This window comes from Scyliorhinus torazame, chromosome 6 (assembly GCF_047496885.1).
Source record: "Scyliorhinus torazame isolate Kashiwa2021f chromosome 6, sScyTor2.1, whole genome shotgun sequence".
Classification (NCBI taxonomy): domain Eukaryota; kingdom Metazoa; phylum Chordata; class Chondrichthyes; order Carcharhiniformes; family Scyliorhinidae; genus Scyliorhinus; species Scyliorhinus torazame.
The window spans coordinates 182,035,174-182,061,907 of record NC_092712.1 but is presented as its reverse complement, the minus strand read 5'-3'; the positions used below and the strand labels follow the sequence as shown (position 1 = coordinate 182,061,907).

At 51.3% G+C, this 26,734-nt stretch overlaps 1 protein-coding gene across 3 annotated transcripts in view; it reads left to right on the top strand.

Moving 5' to 3' along the window:
* dgkb (diacylglycerol kinase, beta) overlaps positions 1-26,734 on the top strand; it is a 1,346,936-nt gene that overhangs the window by 457,475 nt on the left and 862,727 nt on the right. For all 3 annotated transcript variants that reach the window (XM_072509150.1, XM_072509148.1, XM_072509149.1), the window contains one exon: positions 176-250. In XM_072509150.1, the coding sequence (XP_072365251.1) occupies positions 176-250 (75 nt within the window). The remainder of the gene's footprint in view (positions 1-175; positions 251-26,734) is intronic.

Genomic DNA, 26,734 nt, shown 5'->3' with positions numbered 1-26,734 from the left:
GATAGCATCCGTGATTTGCGATATTTCTTAAAGCACTGTTGTAAGGACAAAAGCATATTTAACAGTTAATATAAGCTTCAGTTGAAGCATTTGCAAAAGGATAAGCATGCGCACTAAACATAGAGATTTAGATTGAATTTTTTAAAAGTTAAAATGGTATTCCCCTCTTTTCCAGGAACTTGACCAGATCATCAGTCAGATGATGCATGTGGCTGAATATCTTCAATGGGACGTGACTGAACTCAAACCAGTATGTAGTTTCAACTATCACTCACTTGGTGGTGCTGTAAGAACACTGGTTTACTCGGGTTAGAAATGTTAAAAACATAAGGATCAATAATTGAAGGGATTTAATTTCAAAAAGGACCCTGATTTTGTGAAATTATGTATTTTTTTAAGACAGAGCACTGTTTGTTGTCATTGTCAATGTTACTGGTTCTTGACATTGAGGTCTAAAGTCCTGAATACTAATCTTAAGTAATGAGTGCTCAGGCATGAAGTTTTACAAAAATATTCAGTAACTTGCTCAGACAAGCTGAGACTCTGAGCAATCCAATGCCCCTGAGGAATAGTTAATGACATATTGATACTTGTCGAACCAGACATTTTATCGGCAGAAGTATAGGGTTTCTTCAGAAGCATTGGTGGGATATTTTTAGTAACGAAATGTACCATAATCTGGAAAAAGAGTTTTACAGTAACACTGTAATAAACCCAATTGACGTCATGGTTCTTAATCAGATGCAGTCATCAGTTAAGAACTTGAGATATGAATGCTTGCTACAGTCACAAAACAGTGCAGTGACCTTTAAGACCATCTTTCCAACTCAACCCCCTAAACACATTTGCAAAATGTGGCACAGACACGAGAAACAATAACCAAGAATAGAATGATTTCAGTGCCGCCATCTCAGGGTTCAGATTACGGTTGTAAAACATCTGCTTTTACATTTTATAATGTCATTTGATCTCCCTCGGTTAAATTGTTGTAATTACTACCAGTCATCTATGATACTCTGTGTAATTAGCAGAAATATAAATAATTCTGTCTATCGAGATACTTGATTTGCTGTTTGGGTCCTATTCCAGTGAAGATTGGATCCATTGTTGTGATAGCAGAAGCAAGACTGTAATGTCATTGATGTCTTTAGGCCATTAAACAATGTAATGTTAACAAATTGGAACTCATTCAGTGTTGGCGTGGAATGTTACTGATGTCACGGAGGAAAATCTATTATGGTACACAGAGATACTTTGCCATTAATAACTTTTGACCAGTTATTTCTATTTTGACTCTATTTTTAGTTCTTTCTCTGACATATTCTGACTAAAATATTTGCTCGCTAACTGACTCCCAGATCTCATCAATGCGGCTTTTGAATTAGCTCAATTATCCAAGCATGATCTGAGCTGCTTTGGACTTACTCTCTTCCGTTTGTCTTCCTTCTACCAAGCAGTTATCGTAAATTGTAGCAAAAAGTTGACCGTTGAAACCTCCAAACATCCTTCCAGAAAGTTTGGATACCTTCTGCAGAAGGTGGGACCTGTACATGAAGGACAGGTTGCACCTAAACTGGAGGAACATGAATATCCTCGGTGGGAGGTTTGCTAGAGCTGTTTGGGAGGGTTTAAACTAGTTTGGCAGGGGGATGGGTACCAGAGCTTCAAATCAGAGGATAGGGTAGCTGTTGAACGGGCAGAAATAGTATGCAGCGAGTCTGTGAGGAAGGATAGACAATTGAGAGGTAAAAGTTGCACTCAGTGGAATGGGTTAAATTGTGTCTGTTCCAATGCAAGGAATGTCAGGAATAGGGGAGCTGATCTTAGAGCATGGATCAGTACTTGGAACTATGATGTTGTGGCCATTATGGAGACATGAATTTCACAGGGGCAGAAATGGTTGTTAGATGTTCCGGGGTTTAGATGTTTTAAGAAGAATAGGGAGGGAGGTAAAAGAGGAGGCGGAGTGGCACTGTTAATTAGGGAGTGTGTCACAGCTGCAGAAAAGGAGGTAGTCGAGGAGGGTTTGTCTACTGAGTCAGTATGGGTGGAAGTCAGAAACAAGAAAGGAGCAGTCACTTTAATAGGAGTTTTCCATCAACCCCCCAATAGCAGCAGAGAGATGGAGGAACAGATTGGGCGGCAGATCTTGGAAAGGTGCAGAAGTAACAGAGTTGTTGTCAGGGGTGACTTCAACCTCCCTAATATTGACTGGAACCTCCTTAGTGCAAATGGTTTGTGTGGTGATATGCGTGGTGATATGCATCACTGTAAATACACAGGGGGTTAATGTAAATACACTAAGACTAGATAAACACTAGGGGGAGCACCAGAGACATCATGACACACAGACATTCAACCGATAGGTCAGTAAGATAGGACACCATCAATGGGCAGTCAAGACACACACAGAAGTGACGCTACCACAGGGGGGCATTGCACACACCCATAGAAAAGGACACAGCACACATGATCTTTCTCTTTCCAGTGGAGACACTTAGTGAGTACAGACAGGGTTGATTGAAACACATCACACCCACCACGTGGATTGTCGCAGACTGGTTAGTTAGTCTGAGTAGCTATAGCAGCATTAACAGGAGAGTCGAATCCAAGTAGGAGAATCATTAAGTTTAATAAATGTGTTGAAGCTAAAAAAAAATTTTTTTAAAGAGTCCAACTCAGGCGACGAGGTGATTTGGACACCTCCTGATGACTTCTACTCCAGGACACTGACGGCGTTCATGAGGGAATGACAACATCAACGTCGACACTTCCATAACAGCCCACAAAAGCCACTGGACCGTGTAAATTTATGAACTTTGGACTCAAACATATTATTTGGACTTATTGAGTCATCATCACTCATCATGATTTGTGCATGTCATCACTTATCTACCTGTTTTGTTCAATTTTCTTTCACACTGTACAGAAAATATGTAACACGAATAAAGGGGGGACGTAGTGATATGCATCACTGTAAATACACAGGGGGTTAATGTAAATACACTAAGACTAGATAAACACTAGAGGGAGCACCAGAGACATCATGACACACAGACATTCAACCAATAGGTCAGTAAGATAGGACATGACCAATGGGCAGTCAAGACACACACAGAGGTGACACTACCACAGGGGGGCATTACACACACCCATATAAAGGACACAGCGCACATGATCTTTCTCTTTCCAGTGGAGACACTTCGTGAGTACAGACAGGGTTGCTTGAAACATATCACACCCACCACGTGAATTGTAGCAGACTGGTTTGTCAGTCTGAGTAGCTATAACAGGATTAACAGGAGAGTCGAATCCAAGTAGGAGAATCGTTAACAGTTTAATAAATGTGTTAAACCTATCTCCAAGTCTGAACCTTCCTTTGTCAGAGTGCACATCAAGGAAGCAGCTTATGCTACGTCAAGAGCATAACAAAACAATATGCATCACTGTATATACACAAGGGGTTAATGTAAATACACTACAACTAAGTAAACACCAGGGGGAGCACCGTAGATGTCATGACAGGCAGACATACAGCTAATGAACACATGGGATAGGACACAAACAATGGGCAGTCAAGACACCCAGAGGTGACACTACCACAAAGGGGCAACCCATATAAAAGGAAAGGGCACACATGCTCTGTCTCTTTCCACAGGTGACACTTAGAGATTAGGACAGGGGCAGATTAGAAGCATCACATCCACCAGGTAGCTTCGAGCAGACTGGTTAGTTAGACTGAGTTACTGTAGCAAGATTAGCAAGAGAGTCAAACTCATAGAGAACTGTGCTAATGGTTCAATAAATCTTTTGAACTTACTTTAAAGTCTGGAGTATCTTTTGGTCAAATCTGCATTGAGTTGCAGCCTGTGTTATCCCAGAGTACATAACACATCAGTTTGGATGGAGCAGATTTTGTCAGGTGTGTCCAGGAAAGTATCCTGACTCAATATGTAGATAGCCTGACCAGGGGTGAGGCCATATTGGATTTGGTACTTGGCAACAAACCAGGCCAGGTTTCAGGGGTGAAATTCTCCCCCAACGGCGCGATGTCCGCCGACTGGCGCCCAAAACGGCGCCAATCAGACGGGCATCGCGCCGCCCCAAAGGTGCGGAATGCTCCGCATCTTTGGGGGCCGAGCCCCAACATTGAGGGGCTAGGCCGGCGCCGGAGGAATTTCCGCCCTGCCAGCTGGCGGAAACGGCCTTTGGTGCCCCGCCAGCTGGCGCGGAAATGACATCTCGGGGCGGTGCATACGCGGGAGCATCAGCGGCCGCTGACAATTTCCCGTGCATGCGCAGTGGAGGGAGTCACTTCCGCCTCCGCCATGGTGGAGACCGTTGCGGAGGCGGAAGGGAAAGAGTGCCCCCACGGCACAGGCCCGCCCGCAGATCGGTGGGCCCCGACCGCGGGCCAGGCCACCATGGGGCACCCCCAGGGGCCAGATCGCCCCGCACCCCCCCCCCCAGGACCCCGGAGCTCGCCCACGCCGCCTTGTCCCGCCGGTAAATACCTACTTTAATTTACGCCGGCGGGACAGGCAATTTCTCGGCGGGACTTCGGCCCATCCGGGCCGGAGAATCGAGCGGAGGGGCCCGCCAACCGGCGCGGCCCGATTCCCGCCCCCTCCCAATCTCCGGTACCGGAGACTTCGGCAACCAGCGGGGGCGGGATTCACTGCGGCCAACGGCCATTCTCCGACCCGCTGGGGGGTCGGAGAATGACGCCCCCGATGTCTCAGTTGGAGAGCATTTTGGTGAAAGTGACCGCAACTCCTTGACCTTTACCATAGTCATGGAGAGGGATAGGAACCGACAGTATGGGAAGGTATTTAATTGGGGGAGGGGAAATTACACTGCTATTAGACAGGAGCTGAGGAACATAAATTGGGAACAGCTGTTCTCGGGGAAATACACAACAGTAATGTGGGGGTTGTTTAACGAGAACTTGCTGCGAGTGCTGGATAGTTATGTCCCACTGAGACGGGGAAGGAATGGTAAGGTGAAGGAGCCTTAGATGACAAGAGAAGTGGAGCTTCTCGTCAAGAGGATGAAGGAAGCTTACGTAAGGTTGAGGAAGCAAGGATCTCGTACGGCTCTAGAGGGTCACATGGCAGCCAGGAAGGAATTCAAAAATGGACATAGGCAAGCTAGAAGGGGGCATGAAAAAGTCCTGGCGGGAACATTTAGGGAAAACCCCAAGGCGTTCTACACTTTTGTGAGAAATAAGATGATGATCAGACTGAGAATAGGGCCGATCAGGGATAGTGGAGGGAACTTGTGCCTAGAGTCTGAGGAAGTAGGGGAGGCCCGAAATGAATATTTTGCTTCAGTATTCACTGGAGAACCAGGTTAATAGACTCGAACAGGTTGATATTAAGAAAGAGGATGCGCTGGAAATTTTGAAAAGCATCAGGATAGATAAGTCCCCTGGGCCTGACGGGATATACCCAAGGTTACTACGGGAAGCGAGGGAGGAGATTGCTGCGCCGTTGGTGATTATCTTTGCATCCTCACTCTCCATTGGAGTAGTATCGGATGATTGGAGGGAGGCGAATGTTGTTCCTCTGTTCAGGAAAGGGAATAGGGTAATCCCTGGGAATTACAGACCAGTCAATCTTACGCCTGTGGTGAGCAAAATATTGGAAAGGATTCTGAGAGATATGGGGCGGTATGCTCCCCCTCCGAGCCCCCCCCCTTGCCGGGTGGGAGAATCGGCGAGGAGCCGCGCGAATCGCGCCACGCCACCCCGAAACCTGCACGCGATTCTCCCACCCCCCCACAAGACCAACGGCGCGCGAATCGGGCCGGGCAGCTTGGAGAATCGCCGCAAGCGGCGATTCTCCGGCCTGGATGGGCCGAGCAGCCGCGCGTAAACGGCCTAGTCCCGCCGGCGCCGTCCACCCCTGGTCGCTGCCGGCGGGTACTCATCACGAAGGCTTGGGGTGCGGCCTGTGGGGTGGGGAGGTGGGCTCCGTTCCCAGGGGGGCCTCCGATGGGGTCTGGCCCGCGATCAGGGCCCACCGATCGGCAGGCCGGCCTCTCCACCCCCAGGCCTACTTCCTTGCGTGGCCAGCCCCCAGAACCCCGGCGCCATGTTGGTGAGGGGCCGGAGCGCTCTGCGAGGTTACCGCGCATGTGCTAGTTGGCGCCGGCCCAACTGCGCATGTGCGGGACCCAAGGCGCCGCGTCTTTTATGCGCCGCAGGGTATCTGACACGCTGATTGCCCCCGTAAATCACGCAACGCCACTGTTAGCCCCGCGGAGGGGGGAGAATAGGGGTCTGGGAACGGCCGCCGACGATGGAGTAAAAACCTCTGGTTTTTACTTCGGCATCGGCACTTAGACTCCCGTTGGGAGAAGCCAGCCCAAGATTTATGATTATTTAAAAAACATAGTTTGATTAAAGATAGTCAGCATAGCTTTGTGAGGGGCAGGTCATGCGTCACAAGCCTCATTGAATTCAATGTTGATTATTCTACACAAGCTCAGTATTACACTTTGCTCTATGGCTGAAGCACTAAGTGGTACAGGCCAGCTTTAACTAAGGTGAATATATTTTTCATCCACTGCTCTGGTATGCAGCTACTCAATTGCTCAAATCTCCTGGTCAGGGGTAAAGTAGATTTTCTCATTTTTTTGTCAATTCAGGCAAGAAAAGCAGGGTTTAACCTGTTGTCTCCACTGCCAGCTTTCCCCCATTTCTTTGACACTTAGAACCCTGTTGATGGCTCCCAAGATGTCATGCTGCCAGACCCGCCACACCAGCAACATCAGCCTTCAAGAGATCAGGGTGCTGTTTTTAAAGGGCAATGCCACAGGGCTAGGGTACTGCCTGGGTCTCACCCCTGGGGGCTGTACTTAGTTCTGTGCCCCAATGGGGACCATTTACCTGGTCTCCGTTGGTCTAGACTTGTTGTAAACCCCATTGACGTGATGTCACACCAGCAGGCAGGTGGGGTATGGCGGAATTCCAAATGTGGCAGGAAAATACAGCAGGGAAGCTCGCTAATGATACTTAAAAGTATGCTAATGGGGTTCCTGTCCTTTCACATGGGAAGCCTGTTACACCATTGGCGGAGGGCGGGGACAATTGAGTGGGGGAATCCTGCTGGAGTAATAGCTGTTTCGCCCTCCCTCACATCTCTGCCCCCACTGGTTTTCCTGCTTGCCAAAATGTGGGGGAGGAAGGTGCAGAAAATCCCAGCCCTAGCCTCTGATCTGCTCTTGCAGTCACAATATTTAGATGGCTGGTCCAGTTCCATTTCTGGTCAATGGCAACATTCAAGATGATGATAGTGGGGGATTCAGCAATGATAATGCCATTGAACGTCAAGGAAAGATGGAGAGATGGTTAGATTCTTTCTTGTTGGAGATGTGCATTGCCTGGCAGTTGTGTGGCATGAATGTTACTTGCCACTTGTCAGCACAATCTGGATATTGCCCAGGTCTTCCTGTATTTTGACATGGAATTGCTTCAGTATCTGAGGAGTCGCGATGGTGCTGAACATTGTGCAGTCATCTGCAAACATTCCCACTTCTGACCTCATGATGGAAGGGAGATCATGAAGCAGCTGAAGATGCTTCAGCCTAGCATACTACCCTGAGGAACTCCTGCAGTGATGTCCTGCAACTGAGGTGATTTATCTCCAACCACCACAACTATCTTCCTTTGTGCCAGGTATGACTCCAACCAGTGGAGAGCTTTCCCCTGATTCTTAATGATTTCAATTTTGCCAGGGCTCCTTGATACCATACTCAGTCAAATGCTGCTTGATGTGATTTTCATGTCACTGTGTGGGGAAACCAGAATTTCCACTGTTGAGAACAGCATGCCACTGACACAATTCTGCCCAATGAAGACCCTGTACTATTATGTAGCAAGACCTGGACAACATTCAGACTTTGGCTGACAAGTGGCAAGCGATATTCATGCCACATGTGTTCCAGGCAGTGACCATCTCAAACTGGAGGAAGTCTAAGAACACTCCCTAAATATCCATTGCCATCACCTTTGTGAAATTCTACGCTATCAACATCCTTGAGGCCGCTATTGACAAGAAAGTTAACTTGATCAGCTATATATTGTGGCAACAAGAGAAAGTCATTGGCTAGTAGTCTATAGCCCATGCACCTCCTGACTTCCCAAAGTCTGTCCTCTATCTACAAGGCACAAGTCAGGAGAGTTATGGAACTTGATTGATAAGTGGAGCTGCAAAAAATCCAGGAAGCTCAACACCATCCAGGACAAAGCAGCCCGCTTGATTGACACCCCTTATATCAATCATTCTGTCCACCATTGGCGCACCACAGCTACAGTGTCTATGACAAGATGCACTACAGGAATTTGCCAATGCTTCTCAAAGCAACTCCCAAACCCAACCTCTACCACCTAGATTGACAAGGGCAGCAGACAGATGGGAATATTACAACCTCCAAGTGCCGTTCTAGTTCACATATTATCCGAACTTAGAAATATGCCGCCGTTCCGTCATTAACCTGAGGTTAAAATTCTAAGCTCCCACTATGACAGAACTGTCAGGTTACTTTCAGCACATGGACCACCGTGGTTCAAGAAGATGACTCACCATCGCCTTCGAAGGGATGGTTAGATGGGAAATAAATGTTGGACATGCCAGAGATGCCCACATCCAATGAATAATAACAAACAAAAGCTTCAATTTATATTCTTTGAGATGCTAAAAAGAAAACTAGTAAAAAATGAAATATATTTGAGGCAGTGTGATCACCAAATGTATTTATATGGAAAACATTTTCGTAAATTGTTTTTAGTTGTCCTATAACTTAAAATTATCTTACTACTACCATGTGCTGTGCACAAAACATAGCTCTTTACTTGTTGAGTTTTTTCTGAAAATGATTTGGATTTGCTTTACTCCTGTACAAGAACTAGACCTCTTGTTTTACTTAGACAGTGTGGCTCACCTTAATGAGTGTTGCATTTTGAAATAATTTATGCATAATACATCTAATACAGCGAGTGTATTGGATTCATGATCCCAGAGTTTTATGGAGCAGATTTATGCCAGTGCTTCCCCACGCAGTGTGAGTTTTCAGGGGCGTCATTCTCCGACCCCCCGCTGGGTCGGAGAATGGCCGTTGGCTGCTGTGAATCCCGCTCCCGCCCCCGCCGAAGTCTCCGGTACCGGAGATTGGGCGGGGGCGGGAATCTGGCCGCGCCGGTTGGCGGGACCCCCGCTCAATTCTCCGGCCCGGATGGGCCGAAGTCCCGCCCAGAAATTGCCTGTCCCGCCGGCGTAAATCAAACCTGGTATTTACCGGCGGGACCAGGCGGCGTGGGCGGGCTCCGGGGGGGGGGGGGGCGCGGGGCGATCTGACCCCAGGGGGTGCCCCCAGGGTGGCCTGGCCCGCGATCGGGGCCCACCGATCCGCGGGCGGGCCTGTGCCGTGGGGGCACTCTTTCCCTTCCGCCTCCGCCACGGCCTCCACCATGGCGGAGGCGGAAGAGACTCTCCCCACTGCGCATGCGCGGGAAACTGTCGGCGCCCGCTGACGCTCCCGCGCATGCGCCGGGAAACTGTCAGCGGCCGCTGACGCTCCCGCGCATGCGCCGGGAAACTGTCAGCGGCCGCTGACGCTCCCGCGCATGCGCCGCATTTCCGCGCCAGCTGGCGGGGCAACAAACTCCATTTCCGCCAGCTGGCGGGGCGGGAATCCCTCCGGCGTCGGCCTAGCCCCTCAATGTTGGGGCTAGGCCGCCAAAGATGCGGAGCATTCCGCACCTTTGGGCCTGCGCGATGCCCGTCTGATTGGCGCCGTTTCTGGCGCCAGTCAGCGAACATCGCGCCGTTGGGGGAGAATTTCGCCCCAGATCTGTGATCATGTTTTGTAGGAGTCAGATGCTTCCCCCGAGAGAAAGGCAAGAACATTCAGAGAGCTAATCACTAGAACTTTGACTGTCTGCTTTCTAGAGACTGCTTCAACAGACCTTTGGCTGACAAGTGGCAAGCGATATTCATGCCACATGTGTTCCAGGCAGTGACCATCTCAAACTGGAGGAAGTCTAAGAACACTCCCTAAATATCCATTGCCATCACCTTTGTGAAATTCTACGCTATCAACATCCTGGAGGCCGCTATTGACAAGAAAGTTAACTTGATCAGCTATATATTGTGGCAACAAGAGCAAGTCATTGGCTAGTAGTCTATAGCCCATGCACCTCCTGACTTCCCAAAGCCTGTCCTCTATCTACAAGGCACAAGTCAGGAGAGTTATGGAACTTGATTGATAAGTGGAGCTGCAAAAAATCCAGGAAGCTCAACATCATCCTGGACAAAGCAGCCCGCTTGATTGACACCCCTTAATCAATCATTCTGTCCACCATTGGCACACCACAGCTACAGTGTCTATGACAAGATGCACTACAGGAATTTGCCAATGCTTCTCAAAGCAACTCCCAAACCCAACCTCTACCACCTAGATTGACAAGGGCAGCAGACAGATGGGAATATTACAACCTCCAAGTGCCGTTCTAGTTCACATATTATCCGAACTTAGAAATATGCCGCCGTTCCGTCATTAACCGGAGGTTAAAATTCTAAGCTCCCACATGGACTACCGTGGTTCAAGAAGATGACTCACCATCGCCTTCGAAGGGATGGTTAGATGGGAAATAAATGTTGGACATGCCAGAGATGCCCACATCCAATGAATAATAACAAACAAAAGCTTCAATTTATATTCTTTGAGATGCTAAAAAGAAAACTAGTAAAAAATGAAATATATTTGAGGCAGTGTGATCACCAAATGTATTTATATGGAAAACATTTTCGTAAATTGTTTTTAGTTGTCCTATAACTTAAAATTATCTTACTACTACCATGTGCTGTGCACAAAACATAGCTCTTTACTTGTTGAGTTTTTTCTGAAAATGATTTGGATTTGTTTTACTCCTGTACAAGAACTAGACCTCTTGTTTTACTTAGACAGTGTGGCTCACCTTAATGATCTAGTGTTGCATTTTGAAATAATTTATGCATAATACATCTAATACAGCGAGTGTATTGGATTCATGATCCCAGAGTTTTATGGAGCAGATTTATGCCAGTGCTTCCCCACGCAGTGTGAGTTTTCAGGGGCGTCATTCTCCGACCCCCCGCTGGGTCGGAGAATGGCCGTTGGCTGCCGTGAATCCCGCCCCCGCCCCCGCCGAAGTCTCCGGTACCGGAGATTGGGCGGGGGCGGGAATCTGGCCGCGCCGGTTGGCGGGACCCCCGCTCAATTCTCCTGCCCGGATGGGCCGAAGTCCCGCCCAGAAATTGCCTGTCCCGCCGGCGTGAATCAAACCTGGTATTTACCGGCGGGACCAGGCGGCGTGGGCGGGCTCCGGGGGGGGGCGCGGGGCGATCTGACCCCAGGGGGTGCCCCCAGGGTGGCCTGGCCCGCGATCGGGGCCCACCGATCCGCGGGCGGGCCTGTGCCGTGGGGGCACTCTTTCCCTTCCGCCTCCGCCACGGCCTCCACCATGGCGGAGGCGGAAGAGACTCTCCCCACTGCGCATGCGCGGGAAACTGTCGGCGCCCGCTGACGCTCCCGCGCATGGGCCGGGAAACTGTCAGCGGCCGCTGACGCTCCCGCGCATGCGCCGGGAAACTGTCAGCGGCCGCTGACGCTCCCGCGCATGCGCCGCATTTCCGCGCCAGCTGGCGGGGCAACAAACTCCATTTCCGCCAGCTGGCGGGGCGGGAATCCCTCCGGCGTCGGCCTAGCCCCTCAATGTTGGGGCTAGGCCGCCAAAGATGCGGAGCATTCCGCACCTTTGGGCCGGCGCGATGCCCGTCTGATTGGCGCCGTTTCTGGCGCCAGTCAGCGAACATCGCGCCGTTGGGGGAGAATTTCGCCCCAGATCTGTGATCATGTTTTGTAGGAGTCAGATGCTTTCCCCGAGAGAAAGGCAAGAACATTCAGAGAGCTAATCACTAGAACTTTGACTGTCTGCTTTCTAGAGACTGCTTCAACAGACCTAGGAAGAAGTCTTCAAACCAAGAAATTCCACACCACAGGAATTGAAGAAAATAACGTTATTCTTATATGTCTCTTTGAGCTGCATGTTATTGAATACTTCAACTCTAAATTTTACATATTGCTAATTTGCAGCTCTTTTATCTATTGCTGGTCTGCAATGCAAAGGTGAAATTATTGTGCAGTTCATTGCATTCCTCAAGCAACTTCCAGAGTTTTGTGAATTAGGCAATTCATCAGATGACACAATTACAGGTTGTTTGGTGTGTGGTTTGAAAAATTAGACCATTCAAAAATGGTCATTAACGGAACCAAATCGAAGTCTGAAGACTGCATTAGATATCACTGTTTCAATGGAGCTCGCAGCTACGTAGGCTACTAAACGTGGAGCAAGCATGAGGATCCATAAACTGGTTGCTGGTCAGAAGAAGTCTACCCAGCAACAGGCATGTCATCGCTGTACAAGAATGGGGCATTCACTGGTTAATTGCTGGAGCAACATCAGCCAATTTAAAAATAGTTGCAGAACTGACAAGACAGCAAGAGCTTGCTGGAGTCAAATAACGTTTCCAGAGAAGAACACTCAAAGGAAGAAACAAACCAAAATCAGCTAAGAAAATTCATAATGTGGAAGAAAAGAATAACAACCACAACAAAACTAAAACAATTCATGCCAACAAAGAATTGAATGTGCTATCAGTACAGGATGAGTCACATTGTTTTAGGCTAGTGCCAAAGTTGAATGGGCAACCTATTAAAATGGTGGTCAAGACAGGGCTGCCATCTCCTAATTCCTGACACCATCTATAAATGGAAATGTACCCATCTGACTTTAAAACAAGCGGATGTGATCTTGAGGACCTATGCTGAAGAGACAGTGCCACTGAGAGGTTAGATCACAGACAAGATTGAGCTAAGTGGACAAACCATAGAGTTAACACTCTATGTGGTGCGAGGAAGGTTTCCAGCTCTCTTTGGCTGCTCTTAACTGGAAAGGATCAAATTGAATTGGAGTGCTGTCAACAGCTTAGTTGATTCAATGCCAGCCTGACAGACTACAATGGAAACATACAGCAGGCCTATCTGCAAATGAATGTGGCAGTTGAATCGCAATACCTGCTTGCCATGATCATTCACAAACACCTAATCCGCTACCAGAGATTGCCTTATGGAATAAAGTCAGCACCAACTTTATTTCAACATTCCAACACTCGATGGATTAGATCCTTCGTGGTTTATATGGTGTACAGTGTTACTTAGATGATATATTGACAACCAGCACAAGTGATCAAGAACACTTGCACCACTTAGAAGCTACACTGAAGACACACTGGGGTCCCTGAAAGGTGTACAAGTGTCCCTGATAATTAAGGAAAATAGTCAGCCAAAAGTCTTAAAGCTAGAGCTGTACACTATGAAATTTGTCTGAAGGTTGAAACAGAACTACTGAGTCTTGTGGAAACAGTAGTCTTCAAACCCATCATTACTAGTGACTGGGCAACCCCGATTGTTCCTGTCATGAAACAGGATGGTACAATATATCAGCAGAGATTTTAAGACAACAATCAATCTGGTACTACTTGCGGTACAAAACCCACTACTCTTGATTGAAGGTTTCTTCACAGGTCTAGTAGGTGGACAGAAGTTTAGCAAGATTGACCTATCATGGTGAACTTCTGGTTGCAGCATGTAGGAGGAGGTCGCACATTGAATGGCTCCTGCTCGAGACTTGATTTTTTTAGAATTTAGTGCCCGGTCCCAGGGGCAATTTCTGGAAGACATAAGGAAGAAAGATGTGCAAACCCAAAGGAAAGCTGCCGTGAAGAAGGTGGCGAATGAAGGTTCGCCATCAAGTGGAAGGGTCAGCTCAGCAACTGGAAGGATGGCGGTGGCTGGGTCGCTGAGTGCGGCTGCACTGTTCATGGCAGAAAAGATGACCAAGGTGATGGTTATGGAAATTGAAAAACAGTTCGCAAAGCACATGGAGGTGATGAGGAAGGTGATGATAGCAATATTGAAGGTGCTGGTGGAGGAGGCGATTGCCCCGGTGAAGGCTGCGGTGTCAAGAGCATCAGCTGAAGTGCGGGAGCAGGGTGAGAAACTGAAGGGAGTGGAAGAGGCCTTGTTGCAACACAGTGATCAACTTACCTTGATGGGTGAGGAGCTGCAGAGGGTGGTGGAGGCCAACATGCACCTGCGAACCAAAGTAGAGGACCTAGAAAATATATCCAAGCGGTAAAATGTGAGGATCGTGGGCCTGCCTGAAGGAGTGGAGGGCCCGAGGCTGCCGGAGTATTTTGCCAAGATGTTGGCGGAGCTTTTGGGGGAGGGGGAAGATCCCTCTCGGTACGAACTGGATCAGGTTCATAGGGTGTGGAGGCCTAAACCAAAGGTGTATGAGCCGCCAAGAGCAGTAATTATTTGTTTCTGTAGGTACCATGTGAAGGAGAAGGTCCTGTGTTGGGCAAAGCAGAAGTGGGTGGTGTAGTGGGCTTGGGCTGGTATACATACATACCAGCAACCACCCTTATCTCTATCCATCTCCTAGCCACTATCCCACCGCATCCGTACCACACCAACACCCTCTACCCCTTTCCCAAAAGATCCCTAAAACTTCTTTCACTTCATGATCATCCTCCTCCACCCTCCCACCACCCCAACCCCCTCCCTACTCCCCACTTAAATAGCTGTCACCCATAATATATGGTCCTGGGAACATCCCTCTGTCGAATTGGGGTTGTTCCTCCCCTTTGTGCACTTTATCATGAATGAAAGGAGATTTAATTGAGGTATAAAAAATAGTAAAGGGGATTGTCAAAGTAGATATAGAGATGGGGCCAGATTCTCCGTTGCTGGGACTAAGTGTTGATTCTGGGGCAGGATGAGTGGACTTCTGTGACAGCAAAATTGGCGCCACACCTGGAACACGCTCAATTCCGATGAGAAGCGGTGTCGGATACGCTGGGTTTGGGATTGACACTCAGGAGGCTGACAATCTGCAGCTGCGAATACACACCACTCCCCACGCACATTCATCCCAGCCAACAGGATGGCAGCAAGAAGAGTGGCACCCCGTTTCACGGACGGCGAACTCGAGACTCTGCTTGATGCTGTGGTGGAGAGGCGGGTGACCCTGTCCCCTGTGGTGGGAAGGAGGCTGCCAGCCGCTGCCGTTCGCCAGATCTGGACGCAGGTGGCAGAGGTCGTCAGCACCATGGGCAGGGACTGGCCAGCAGTGCCTAAGAAAACTGCATGACCTCCTCAGGGCGGCCAGGGTGAGGAGGCAGCACTGTGCCCCCAGCACCAACCCCTGTCCCACACACACGAAACCTCAACCCCCCACCAGGATGGCGGCCGTACCCCACTCTGTACCACATGCTGGCACCCAGACCGGCTGCCATGGCCAGGTGTCCTGGCCACTGACGTCACCAGCTACCCACCACCTGGGCTGCAGGCGTCGGACTGTCTAAAACTGTGTGTTTCTGTCCCCACCCACCCAGGAGAGGTCTGCTCACAATTGCCGAGAGAGGGAGAATACTGGAGGGGGACCCCTGGACCTGCGGTCCCTCACCGTGGCGGAACAGAGAGCACTGGATGTGGCCGGTGGGCCAGAAGAAAGGGCAGTCGCTGAGGCAGAGGTTGGCATCGGGCAAGGAAGTGAGTTACGGTTTCCCATGGCACATGCGTCACACTCCTAACCAATCCTTCACCCATCCCCACACCCACACCACGCCAACCCACCACCACTTCACACCGCCCCCCACTCCACCGCCAGCCCCCATCCCCACACAACCCTCCCCCCCCACACAGCCCCACCACCCCGCATGCCCACCCCCACCTCCCCTGGCCCGTGATGCAATCATGCAACTTGTCTTGTGTCTTCCAGGAGCTGCTGGTGATGGCGTGGGCTCCTGCTGGTGTCCCCCAACCCCAACCACAACCAGAAGCACAAATGGCGAGCAGCGGTGACGAGGACATGGACAGGATCTCTTAACCAGGTGACACCCTGGACCTCAAGCCCAGGGAAGAAACTGCCCATCACAGCTATCTCCAACACCCTCCACCATCCCAGAGACGCTCACCTTGATTGGGCACTTTAATGAAGAGTCTCCTGGGCCACTGTCTGGTGTGCTCCACACACATGTTGTGGTACTTCAGGTGAAGGTAGGAACCCCCGAGGGGGCGGACGGTCGGAGGGTGGGCCGGCCCCAGGGACTAGCTGCCATTCAGACAGTTTTTAGAGATGCAGTCACAGAGCCAGGGACTGCATAATGGGTTGTCGACGAGCATCCAGCAGCTGCAGGCGCATGTGGAGGAGTCCAACCGCGTGCAGGAGCAGGAGATGATGCCAACCATGCGTGCCACACAGGCCAAAACTGCACGGGTGGCGCTCGCGGTGGAGGCGTTGGGGATGATGGTTTCGGCCATCGGTCAAGATGTCTAAGGCTTGGGGCAATCTGTGCAGGTGGTGGCCAAGGCCCAGGACAGGGCTGCCATGTCACAGGCAGCATTGTACCAGAGTGGCACTCCATAGCATGGCCTAGTCACAGCAGGTCATGGCTGAGAGTGTCGGCGGCATTGCCCAGGCGCTGGCCGGTGTGGCACAGACACAGAAGGTGGTGGCACAGTCACAACGTGATATGGTGCAGTCTCAGAGGAAGGTGGTCCACTCCCTGTGCTCAATGGCTCTGAGCATGGAGACCCAAGTTGAGACAAGAGAGGGCCTCCAGGACTGGCAGCGCCAGGTGGCGGGTGAGGGCGGGGAGCACATGTTGGGTGTGGGTTTCACCCAAGGACCGCAGTTCAGCCAGCGCTCACTGTTGCAGTGGGTCCCCCCCCCCCCCCCCACTCCCTCACCATCCCACCTCCGCCACCCCAGGGATTCGACGGAACCATGTGATGGAATGGTCAGCTCGCTTGCAGGGGTCACCCAGGTGGAGGAGCAAAGCACTATCATGGGCAGGAGTCAGACATTGTTAAACGATTGGGAGCACCATAGCTCACCCCAGAGCAGGTTGTCATCATCCTCCATCCTATGGGGCAGACCCTCTGTCACTGCCATCCGAGGTCCCTACCCCATAATGAGGCAGGTAGAAATCACGGAGGGGGTTGCAAAATGGGATTGGGGGAGGAGTTGCACATGGAGGATGTCCATGGGAGGGGGTGGCCATATGGGGCGGGTGTGCGGGTGGGATGGGATGTCCATGCCGCTGGCCAGTTCCTCTAGTCGGTGAACCTGGAGGCTATTAGGGCGTCCCTTGCACACCAGCTTTGGCGCACTGGGGTGTGGCTTCCAGTGCCTGCTCGGGTCCCATGTCCTGCCCATCCCCACTCTCCTCCCCATCCTCCTCATCGGACGAGGCCTGGCTTTCATCCTACTCCTCCAGCACATCACCCCTCTGCTGTGGACTGTGGAGGGCACAGCAGGCCACCATGATGTGAGTGAGTCTCCGAGCGCTATACTGTTGGGCCCCTCCATAGCAGTTCCAGGCACCTGAACCACATCTTCAGGATGTCGAAGCATCATTCAATCATGCCCCTGGATGTTGCATGGGCGTCGTAGTGGGTCTCCGCGTCAGTCAGTGATGCCCAGATAGGTGTCATCAGCCACAACCGCAGCAATTAACCCCAGTCACACAGGAGCCAATTAACTCCCCCCAACCCCCTGGGGCACCTCGAAGATGCCAGGAACCGTTGAGTGTGCCAGGATGAAGGCGTCGTACACACTGCCCGGCTATTGGGTGCAGGCATGCATGAGGCGTCACACACCAGCTGAATGTTCATCAAGTCGAACCCCTTTCGGTTTGTGTAGAGCGGCCTGTCATCTGCAGGTGCTGGTAGGCGGACATGAATCGTTGCTCACCCCCTGGCCCCGGGACACTGGCAATGGCAGCGAACCCCGCTGCCCGGGCATCCTGGTGGGCTCAGTCCACATTGTAATGGATATATTGTGCTGGCTGGACATATAGGGCCTCCGTGATGGCGCTGATGAACCTGCGCTACATGCTTTGTGAGATCCCGCATAGCACCCCATTCGGTGCCTGGAAGGACCCTGTGGTATAGAAGTTCAGGGCAACCGTCACCTTGACGGCTACCGGAAGTGGGTGTCCTCCCCCATTTCCCCATGATGTCAGATGTGCCATGATCTGGCAGATATGTCGCACTATCCCCCTGCTCAGCCGGAGTCTTCGACGGCATGTCTAGTCCGGCAGGTCCTCGAATGACAGCCGCAGCCAGTACATATGAGGCCTCATGTGGCGCCTCCTTCCCACCTCCTCTTCGTTCTGTTGGATGGCAGGTTCTGCATCCTCATCAGTTGGCTCCTGTTCCTCTGGGGCACACTCCGCTGCTGCAGTGTCTTCATCCTCGAGCAGCTCCAGCTCATACAGCCGCAGGACATCTCCCAGGGCTGCGGCGACTAGGAGGAAGGCCACTATTGCTGGTTGAATACCAATATCCCTTTTCTGCAAGGGTTGAAAGTCTGCATGTTAGCATAATGAGTGCCCCCGTGCCCAACCAGATCCAGTGGGCTACATTGTGGACCCAGTTGGCACTGCAGACCCTGACCCCACATAATCCCCTCCCTTCTCTCCCCCCACATCTCCACACCTCTGGCCTTGTCGGTGCCCAGCACCATGGGGGCCTCTGGCCTTGGCACCTGTCCCTGCTGCCAGGGGGTACAATCAGCTGGCGTTGCCCTTGCCAACGGTACACTCCTCGTCCCCCATCCAGAGCCCTCCTCTAGCGGCTACTGTGGGCTGCTTGCTGCTGGCAGTTGGCGGCTGGTTGGGGGGAATGGTATGGTGGAGGGTAGGGGCTGAGGTGCGGGTGGTGGGTGGGGATGATGGAACGTGGGAGTAACGGGATGGAGGGTTGGGCGGGGTGTGGATGGTGGTGGGGTGAAATGCGGGGGTGGAGGGTGGGGGGTTAGTACCCGTATTGCTGATGTCACACTGCAGAAATACAGGCCACGGAGGGCAGTCAGAGGGTGCACAGCAAGGTGGTTGCCGAGCAGGCCGTGGCAACGGCGGCCCATGCCTGGACATCCCCGTTCCATGTGCCTTGGTCATCCCGCACCCCATCTCCCCGCCAGCCTGGCCCACTGGTAGCCCCGGCTTCCCACGGTCCCACCTCTGCGTGTCCTACTTCCTCTCTCCCCCTCATCAGCCAAGGCGCCTGTTTCCCAAATTTTGAAAGCACAAGTGAACCTCGCCATGGGGAATTCCCCCGGTGGAAGCAGAGGCCGGGCAATACCGGGCCAAGCCCACTAATGATATACGAATGACGTTTATTGTGCATGCAGAGTGGAACGCATTGTCAAGGCACAGAAAATTACGATTTGTCGTGATCCCGGCGCCCGCAACGATTTCGGTGGCAAGACCGATTCTCCGCCCAATCGCCTTCCCTGATTTTGTCACTGGCCAATGAAGAATCCCGCCCAGGATGTTTCCTCTTCTGGGGCAATATAGAATGAGAGGTCGTGGGCTGGATTCTGCGATCCTGAGACTACGTGCTGACGCCGGCGTGGGAATGGTGGCGTTCTATGGTCGAAGAAAATGGCGCAAAACGGCACCGATCCTCCGTCTGTTGGGAGGTTGGCAGGCACGCAGCGCAGAGGACTTGTCTCTAGCTGTGGATACGGCCAGAGAATTACCGGGTCCATGGCCGCGCATGTGCACGAAGGTGGCGCTGTGCAACATGGTGCTGGCCGCACGCGGACCAAGCCTGCAAAATAGTGTCCCGCCTTTGGCCAGGCCCGCCATCCCAGACCACCCGCCACCAGTATCCCCAGCCCCCACCAAAGCCCCCCCTGCCCGCGGATCTGCTCCCCCCCCCCCGCCGACTGTGGCGGTGCTGGACTCAATCCGGAGCCGCCACGCCGCGTTCCCGAGAATAAATACCACACGCGATCGACACTGTCGGGAACTCGGCCTATAGGGGCGGAGCATCAGGGGAGGGCCTCAAGTAACATCCTGAGGCCGTCCCGATGGTGTGCGGCATACTCCGAGAGTACGCCTTTGAGGATGGGGCGGAGCATCGCAAAAGCAGCCCCGCCCCCGATTTTGGTGCCAACGTGGATTCTCCGGCCGATCGCCGATCGCGATTTTGGTGTCGGAGACCGGAGAATCCCGGCCCATAGTTTTAGGATAAGAGGAAACAGATTTAAAATAGAGATGAGAAGAAATTACTTCTTTCAAATGGTCTTGAATCTGTGGAATTCCCCACCCCTGAGTGCGAGGATGCCAGGACATTGTGTAAATTTAAGGAGGAGGTAGATATTTTTAATTCGTAAATGGTTGAAGGGTTTGGAAGAGTGGGGAGAAAAGTGGAATTGAGGGTGAAATGAGATAAGCCGTGACCATATTAATGATGTGGAGATGCCGGTGTTGGACTGGGGTTGGCACAGTAAGAAGACTTACAACATCAGGTTAAAGTCCAACGGGGTTGTTTTGACACTCTAGCTTTCGGAGCGCAGCTCCTTCCTCAGGTGAGTCACGTGATGAAAGAGCTACGCTCCAAAAGCTGGTGATTCAAATCAAACCTGTTGGTCTTTAACCTGATCATATTAATGGCAGAGCAGGCTCGTAAGGTTGAATTGCCTACTGCTGCTCTGAGTTCTCATGTCCTTATTGAGCCCTGGTAGTGGAACCTGTGCCACATATGGGAAATCCCAACCCTGGAATCCTCTCCGCCTCTCTATCCCTCCTCCTATAAAATTCTCCAAAAAATGTACTCCTTTACTTGTCCTTTTTTGGCTTGGTGTCAAATTTTGTATGGTAACATTCCTGTCACGCACTTTGAGATGGTTTACTGCATGAGTACCGATTGTTGTTGGATATGAACTCCCCAGCAGGAACAGAAAATTATAAGTGTAAATACTGTTGTTGAAAGGTAAAAAACAGAAAAAGATACAAACAAAGAACAAAGAACAAAGAAATGTACAGCACAGGAACAGGCCCTTCGGCCCTCCAAGCCCGTGCCGACCATACTGCCCGACTAAACTACAATCTTCTACACTTCCTGGGTCCGTATCCTTCTATTCCCATCCTATTCATATATTTGTCAAGATGCCCCTTAAATGTCCCTATCGTCCCTGCCTCCACTACCTCCTCCGGTAGTGAGTTCCAGGCACCCACTACCCTCTGCGTAAAAAACTTGCCTCGTACATCTACTCTAAACTTTGCCCCTCTCACCTTAAACCTATGCCCCCTAGTAATTGACCCCTCTACCCTGGGGAAAAGCCTCTGACTATCCACTCTGTCTATGCCCCTCATAATTTTGTATACCTCTATCAGGTCGCCCCTCAACCTCCTTCGTTCCAGTGAGAACAAACCGAGTTTATTCAATCGCTCCTCATAGCTTATGCCCTCCATACCAGGCAACATTCTGGTAAATCTCTTCTGCACCCTCTCTAAAGCCTCCACATCCTTCTGGTAGTGTGGCGACCAGAATTGAACACTATACTCCAAGTGTGGCCTAACTAAGGTTCTATACAGCTGCAACATGACTTGCCAATTCTTATACTCAATGCCCCGGCCAATGAAGGCAAGCATGCCGGGAAAAGCTGGGAAAATCTCTGGGAAATTCCTCTCCAACTGGCTGAGGAAATCGAAGTGAGATTCCAGAGATAAATCTTGTCTCTGAATGATATACGCAATTTTAACCACTCTCAGCTACCTTCCCTTTCTGCAATAAAGACCCACCTAAGATTCATAGACAGACCTGGTAAATCTATTTCAATTAGGAAAATTCAATCCTGTTTTGTCGCAAAATTTAACATGCGAAGGAGACATTCATTCTTTATATCAGTGTTCCATAAAACAACTAATCACCTGGTAATTCAGTTGATTAGTTATTCTATGAAATATTGAAACGTTGAATTCAAGTGTCTCATCACTTGTTCAGTCAGACAGGAGCATTCTCTTTTCGGGCAACATGATTGCTGTCACAGTTACTCAAACTAAACAATTCAGATTGTCTCTCAATATTTCACTGGGAAATGGTAATAGCGAACTAAAACTGGTGACAGCTTTCTTGGGGAACCCAGCCAAATGGTCAACACCAATGAAGTGCCTTTAATAGAACAGCAATTGCTTGCAGCTGATTTAATGCATGTTTTGTTATGCTCTTGACGTAGCATAAGCTGCTTCCTTGATGTCCACTCTGACAAAGGAAGGTTCAGACTTGGAGATAGCTTTCACAAATTTATTAAACTATTAACAATTCTCCTATTTGGATTTGACTCGCCTGTCAATCCTGCTATAGCTACTCAGACTAACTAACCAGACTGCTACAATCCACGTGGTGGGTGTGATGTGTTTCAATCAACCCTGTCTGTACTCACGAAGTGTCTCCACTGGAAAGAGGAAGATCATGTGTGCTGTGACCTTTTATATGGGTAGCCCCCTTGTGGTAGTGTCACCTCTATGTGTGTCGTGACTGCCCATTGGTCGTGTTCTATCTTACTGACCTATTGATTGAATGTCTGTGTCATGATGTCTCTGGTGCTCGCTCTAGTGTCTAGCTAGGTGTCGTGTATGTACATTAACCCCTTGTGTATTTAGTGCCCTAAAGTGTCTACATTAACCCCCTGTGTATTTACAGTGATGCATATCACAACAGCCCAGTAGTTATTCGAAACCTCTTTTATTTAAGCATGAAGTCAGGCCCATCTTCCAGGTAAAAGGTGCCAATTAGCCTTCTGCACCTAAAACAAAAAGCAACTCTAGTATTTAATTTTCGTCTTGATCATCTCAGATTAAAAGCAGAGGTCGATGCATCAATCATTCAATATGTTCTATGTTCTAAATAACAATTGACGTGATTCAATCGCCGCGTTGTGCCTGGTGCAGAACTGGCGGGAAAGGCCAAAGTCGGGATTCACGCTGGGTAAGAACCAGGGGTGAAATTCTCCGGAAACGGCGCGATGTCCGCCGACTGGCGCCCAAAACGGCGCAAATCAGACGGGCATCGCGCCGCACCAAAGGTGCGGCATGCTCCTCATCTTTGGGGGCCGAGCCCCAACGTTAAGGGGCTAGAGCGGCGCCGGACAAATTTCCGCCCCACCAGCTGGAGGAAAAGGCCTTTGGTGCCCTGCCAGATGGCACGGAAATGACATCTCCGGGTGGCGCATGCGTGGGAGCATCAGAGGCCGCTGACAGCATTCCCACGCATGCGCAGTGGAGGGAGTCTCTTCCGCCTCCGCAATGGTGGAGACCGTGGCGGAGGCCGAAGGGAAAGAGTGCCCCCACGGCACAGGCCCGCCCGCGGATCGGTGGGCCCCAATCGCGGACCAGGCCACCGTGGGGGCACCCCCCGGGGCCAGATCGCCCCGCACCCCCCCCAGGACCCTGGAGCCCGCCCGCGCCGCCTTGTCCCGCCGGTAAGGTAGGTGGTTTAATTTACGCCGGCGAGACAGGCATTTTAGCGGCAGGGACTTCGGCCCATCCGGGCCGGAGAATCGCGCGGGGGGGCCCGCCAACCGGCGCGGCGCGATTCCCGCCCCCGCCAAATCTCAGGTGCTGGAGACTTCGGCAACCGCTGGGGCGGGATTCACGCCAGCCCCCGGCGATTCTCCGACCCGGCAGGGGGTCGGAGAATTTCGCCCCTGTTTACAATTCATCCGGTCCGCTCCCGATGGCGAGTTCTGGACCATGCCCCATCTCATTCGTGAGATTGAAGTCGAATGCAGCGGGCCCCTGGGAATTATCCGACTTTTGATAAATCACACTGCCGTTGTTTCGCACTCCATTTTAAAAACATCAGGCTGGCGCAATGGCTGCTGAGGGTAACTGAGAAGGTGAGTAGCCATTTCCATTTTCCGGCAAGCAGCTCAAGGACACAATAGCTTCAGCCCCAGTGCTCGGGTGCGTGGGGGCGGGGGAAACGACTCCTCAGGGGATTTGGGCTTGTTCAGGGGACTGAAGCGTTCCAGGTCGGGGGTCACCCTGGGCTTGAGGAGAGGGACTTTACATCTGTGAGGCCTTCAAGTCATCTTTAAATATTGTGGAATCCAATAATAGGGGCAGCTACAGACAATCTATCCAAACAAACACTTCCAGGGCAGAGACTTGCTGTGCCTTCAATGCTAAATGCGAATTTCAATCCGTTTGACTGTGAGCAGCATCGAGCTTCACAGCAGAAGCCTATTGCAAATGAAAAATTAGGCTTGTTAATTGTGATAGCACTTCACACTCCTCGGGTTGGACTTTCCGATTTTGAGACTAAGTGCTGACGCCGGCGTGGGAACAGTGGCGTTTTGTGCCCGAAGAAAATGTTGCAAAAGCTGCACCGATCCTCCATCTGGTGGGGGCTAGCAGACACTCAGCATCCCGGCTTTACCTGCGCATAGGGCCGGAGAATTGCCGAGTCCGTGGCTGCACTGTGAAACATGGCACCGACTGTGCGCAGACACGGCCTGCCAAAAACTGCCCCGATAATCAGCCTTGCCACGCCCAGAACACTCCCCACCAGTAATCAGCCAAAACCCCCCCTGCCCACGGAACGGCTCCCCCCTCCCCCGACTGTGGCGGCGCTGGACTCATTCCACAACCGCCACGTCGGGTTCACAAAAATAAAAAGGACAAGTGTTCCACGCCATCGGGAACTCGGCCCATCGGAGGCGGAGCGTCGGGGGAGGGCCTGAGGTGATGTCCTGTGGCTGTCCCGATGGCATGTGGCATACTCATATGGTGTTTTCGAGGGGGCGAGGCATTGCATAAGCGGCGCCGCCCCCCCCCGATTTCGGCACAAACGGGGATTCTCCCGCCGATCGCCGAATGCGATTTCAGCATCAGCGACCGGAAAATCACGCCCCTCAACTCTCAAGTGCCTACTCCAGGGTACACATACCGTGCCTCAGAGGATGATTAGTGGAGAGGAATCTTTGAGGCCTGAGCACTGTGCCTGAACTCGAGGAGCGTCAGCACATTAAAAGCAGCTGCCAACAATCAAACACTAAAGGGCAGGCCTTCAGCATTGGGGATATTCTCGTGGCTAAAGGGCAAGTGTGTGAATCAGGGGAGGGCACCTGAACATGGTCTCCTTAATGTTCCCGGCAGAGGTATGGGATCTAGAGTTCCTGATGTGGCCAGGGGGTGAGTATGCAGAGCAAGGTTTGCCAACACAACTGGCTCACTGAATTGCACTCCGAGAGAAGGCAGGACAGTCTTGGTAAGGGTAGCGGGGAGCTTGTGTGATTTTAGCGTCCCGGCATGGAAGCCCTAATGGGTTGATGGTCTCCCTCCTTCTCTAATACCTTCCAGATTAAAAAATGTTTGCTGCTGTGGCTTCCGCAGAGGCTACCCTCGTGCTGCTGGTGGCAGCCGAGGCAGGCAGATGCCAGAGAAGGTGGCAGCAGCAACAATGCAGGCTAGAGGTGGCACCTCGTGCAGGGGACTGCCACACACTCTGAAGACCCGGCCGCCCATCAGGCTGAGGAGGGTACCAGCGACGGTCCATGGTGTACAGACATCGTTGGTCTTTTATTGTGTGCAGTTCTGGTCACCACATTATCATAAGGATGTGGAAGCTTTGGAGAGAGTGCAAAGAAGGCTCACCAAGATGTTGCCTGGTCTGGAGAGTTTTGGCTATGAGGAGAGATTGAATAAACTAGGATTATTTTCACTGGAAAGACGGAGGCTGAGGGGAGACCTGATAGAGTCTACAAAATTCTGAGAGGCATAGACAGCGTGGATAGTCAGAGGCTTTTTCCAAGGGTGGAAGTGCCAATTACAAGGGGGCACAGGTTCAAGATGAGAGGGGGAAGGTTTAAAGGACTTGTGCAGGCTGAGTTTTTCACTCAGAGAGTGGTGGGTGCCTGGAACGCACTGCCAGAGGATGTGGTGGAAGCAGGCACATTAGCATCATTTAAGAGGCACCTGGATGGGTACGTGAATAGGAAGGAAATAGAGGATACGGTCCAAGTAACGGCAGAAGGCTTTGTTTTTAGTTAGGGCATCATGATCGGCACAGGCTTGGAGGGCCGAAGGGCCTGTTCCTGTGCGGTACTTTTCTATGTTCTTTGTTCTTTGATGAGATGAGAGACAGCATGTACCGCAGGAGACTCCACCTCAACAAAGAGACAGTGAGGCACCTGTCGACATGGCCCCCATGGAGGAAGGGGCGCTCAGCCCTGGTGGCCGTGAAGGTCACCGCAGCCTTGATCTTTTATGCAAACGGCTCATTCCAGAGCTTGAATGGGGACCTTCGATGCATTTCTCAAGCTACCACCCACAAGTGCATCCAGGACATCACGGATATCCTGTATGCCCGGCCATCCAACTGCATCACATTCAACTTAGACGAAGCCCACCAAAATGCTGGGGCTGCAGGATTCTCCATCGTCATCGGGATGCCCCGGGTCCAGGGGCACTCAATGGCACGCATGTCGCCTTACAGGCACCGGGGCATCAGGGAGTGCCCTTCCTTAACAGGAAGGGGTTCCAAACCCTGAATGTTCACATTGTGTACGACCATCGCCTGTGTATCATGCACGGATGTGCACAACAGCTACATCCTGGGGCAATCAAATATCCCTAGCGTCTTCACAGATCACCCCAGGATGTCAGGTTGGCTGAGGTCCTGGCTGATGATGCCTGTACGAAGGCCTGAGACCGAGGTGGAGACCCAATATCATGAGACTCACGTTGTCACCCACGCTGTCATTGAGCGGTGCATTGGCCTGCTCAAAATGCAATTCTCTCTGGTAGTGCCCTGCAGTACACACGCC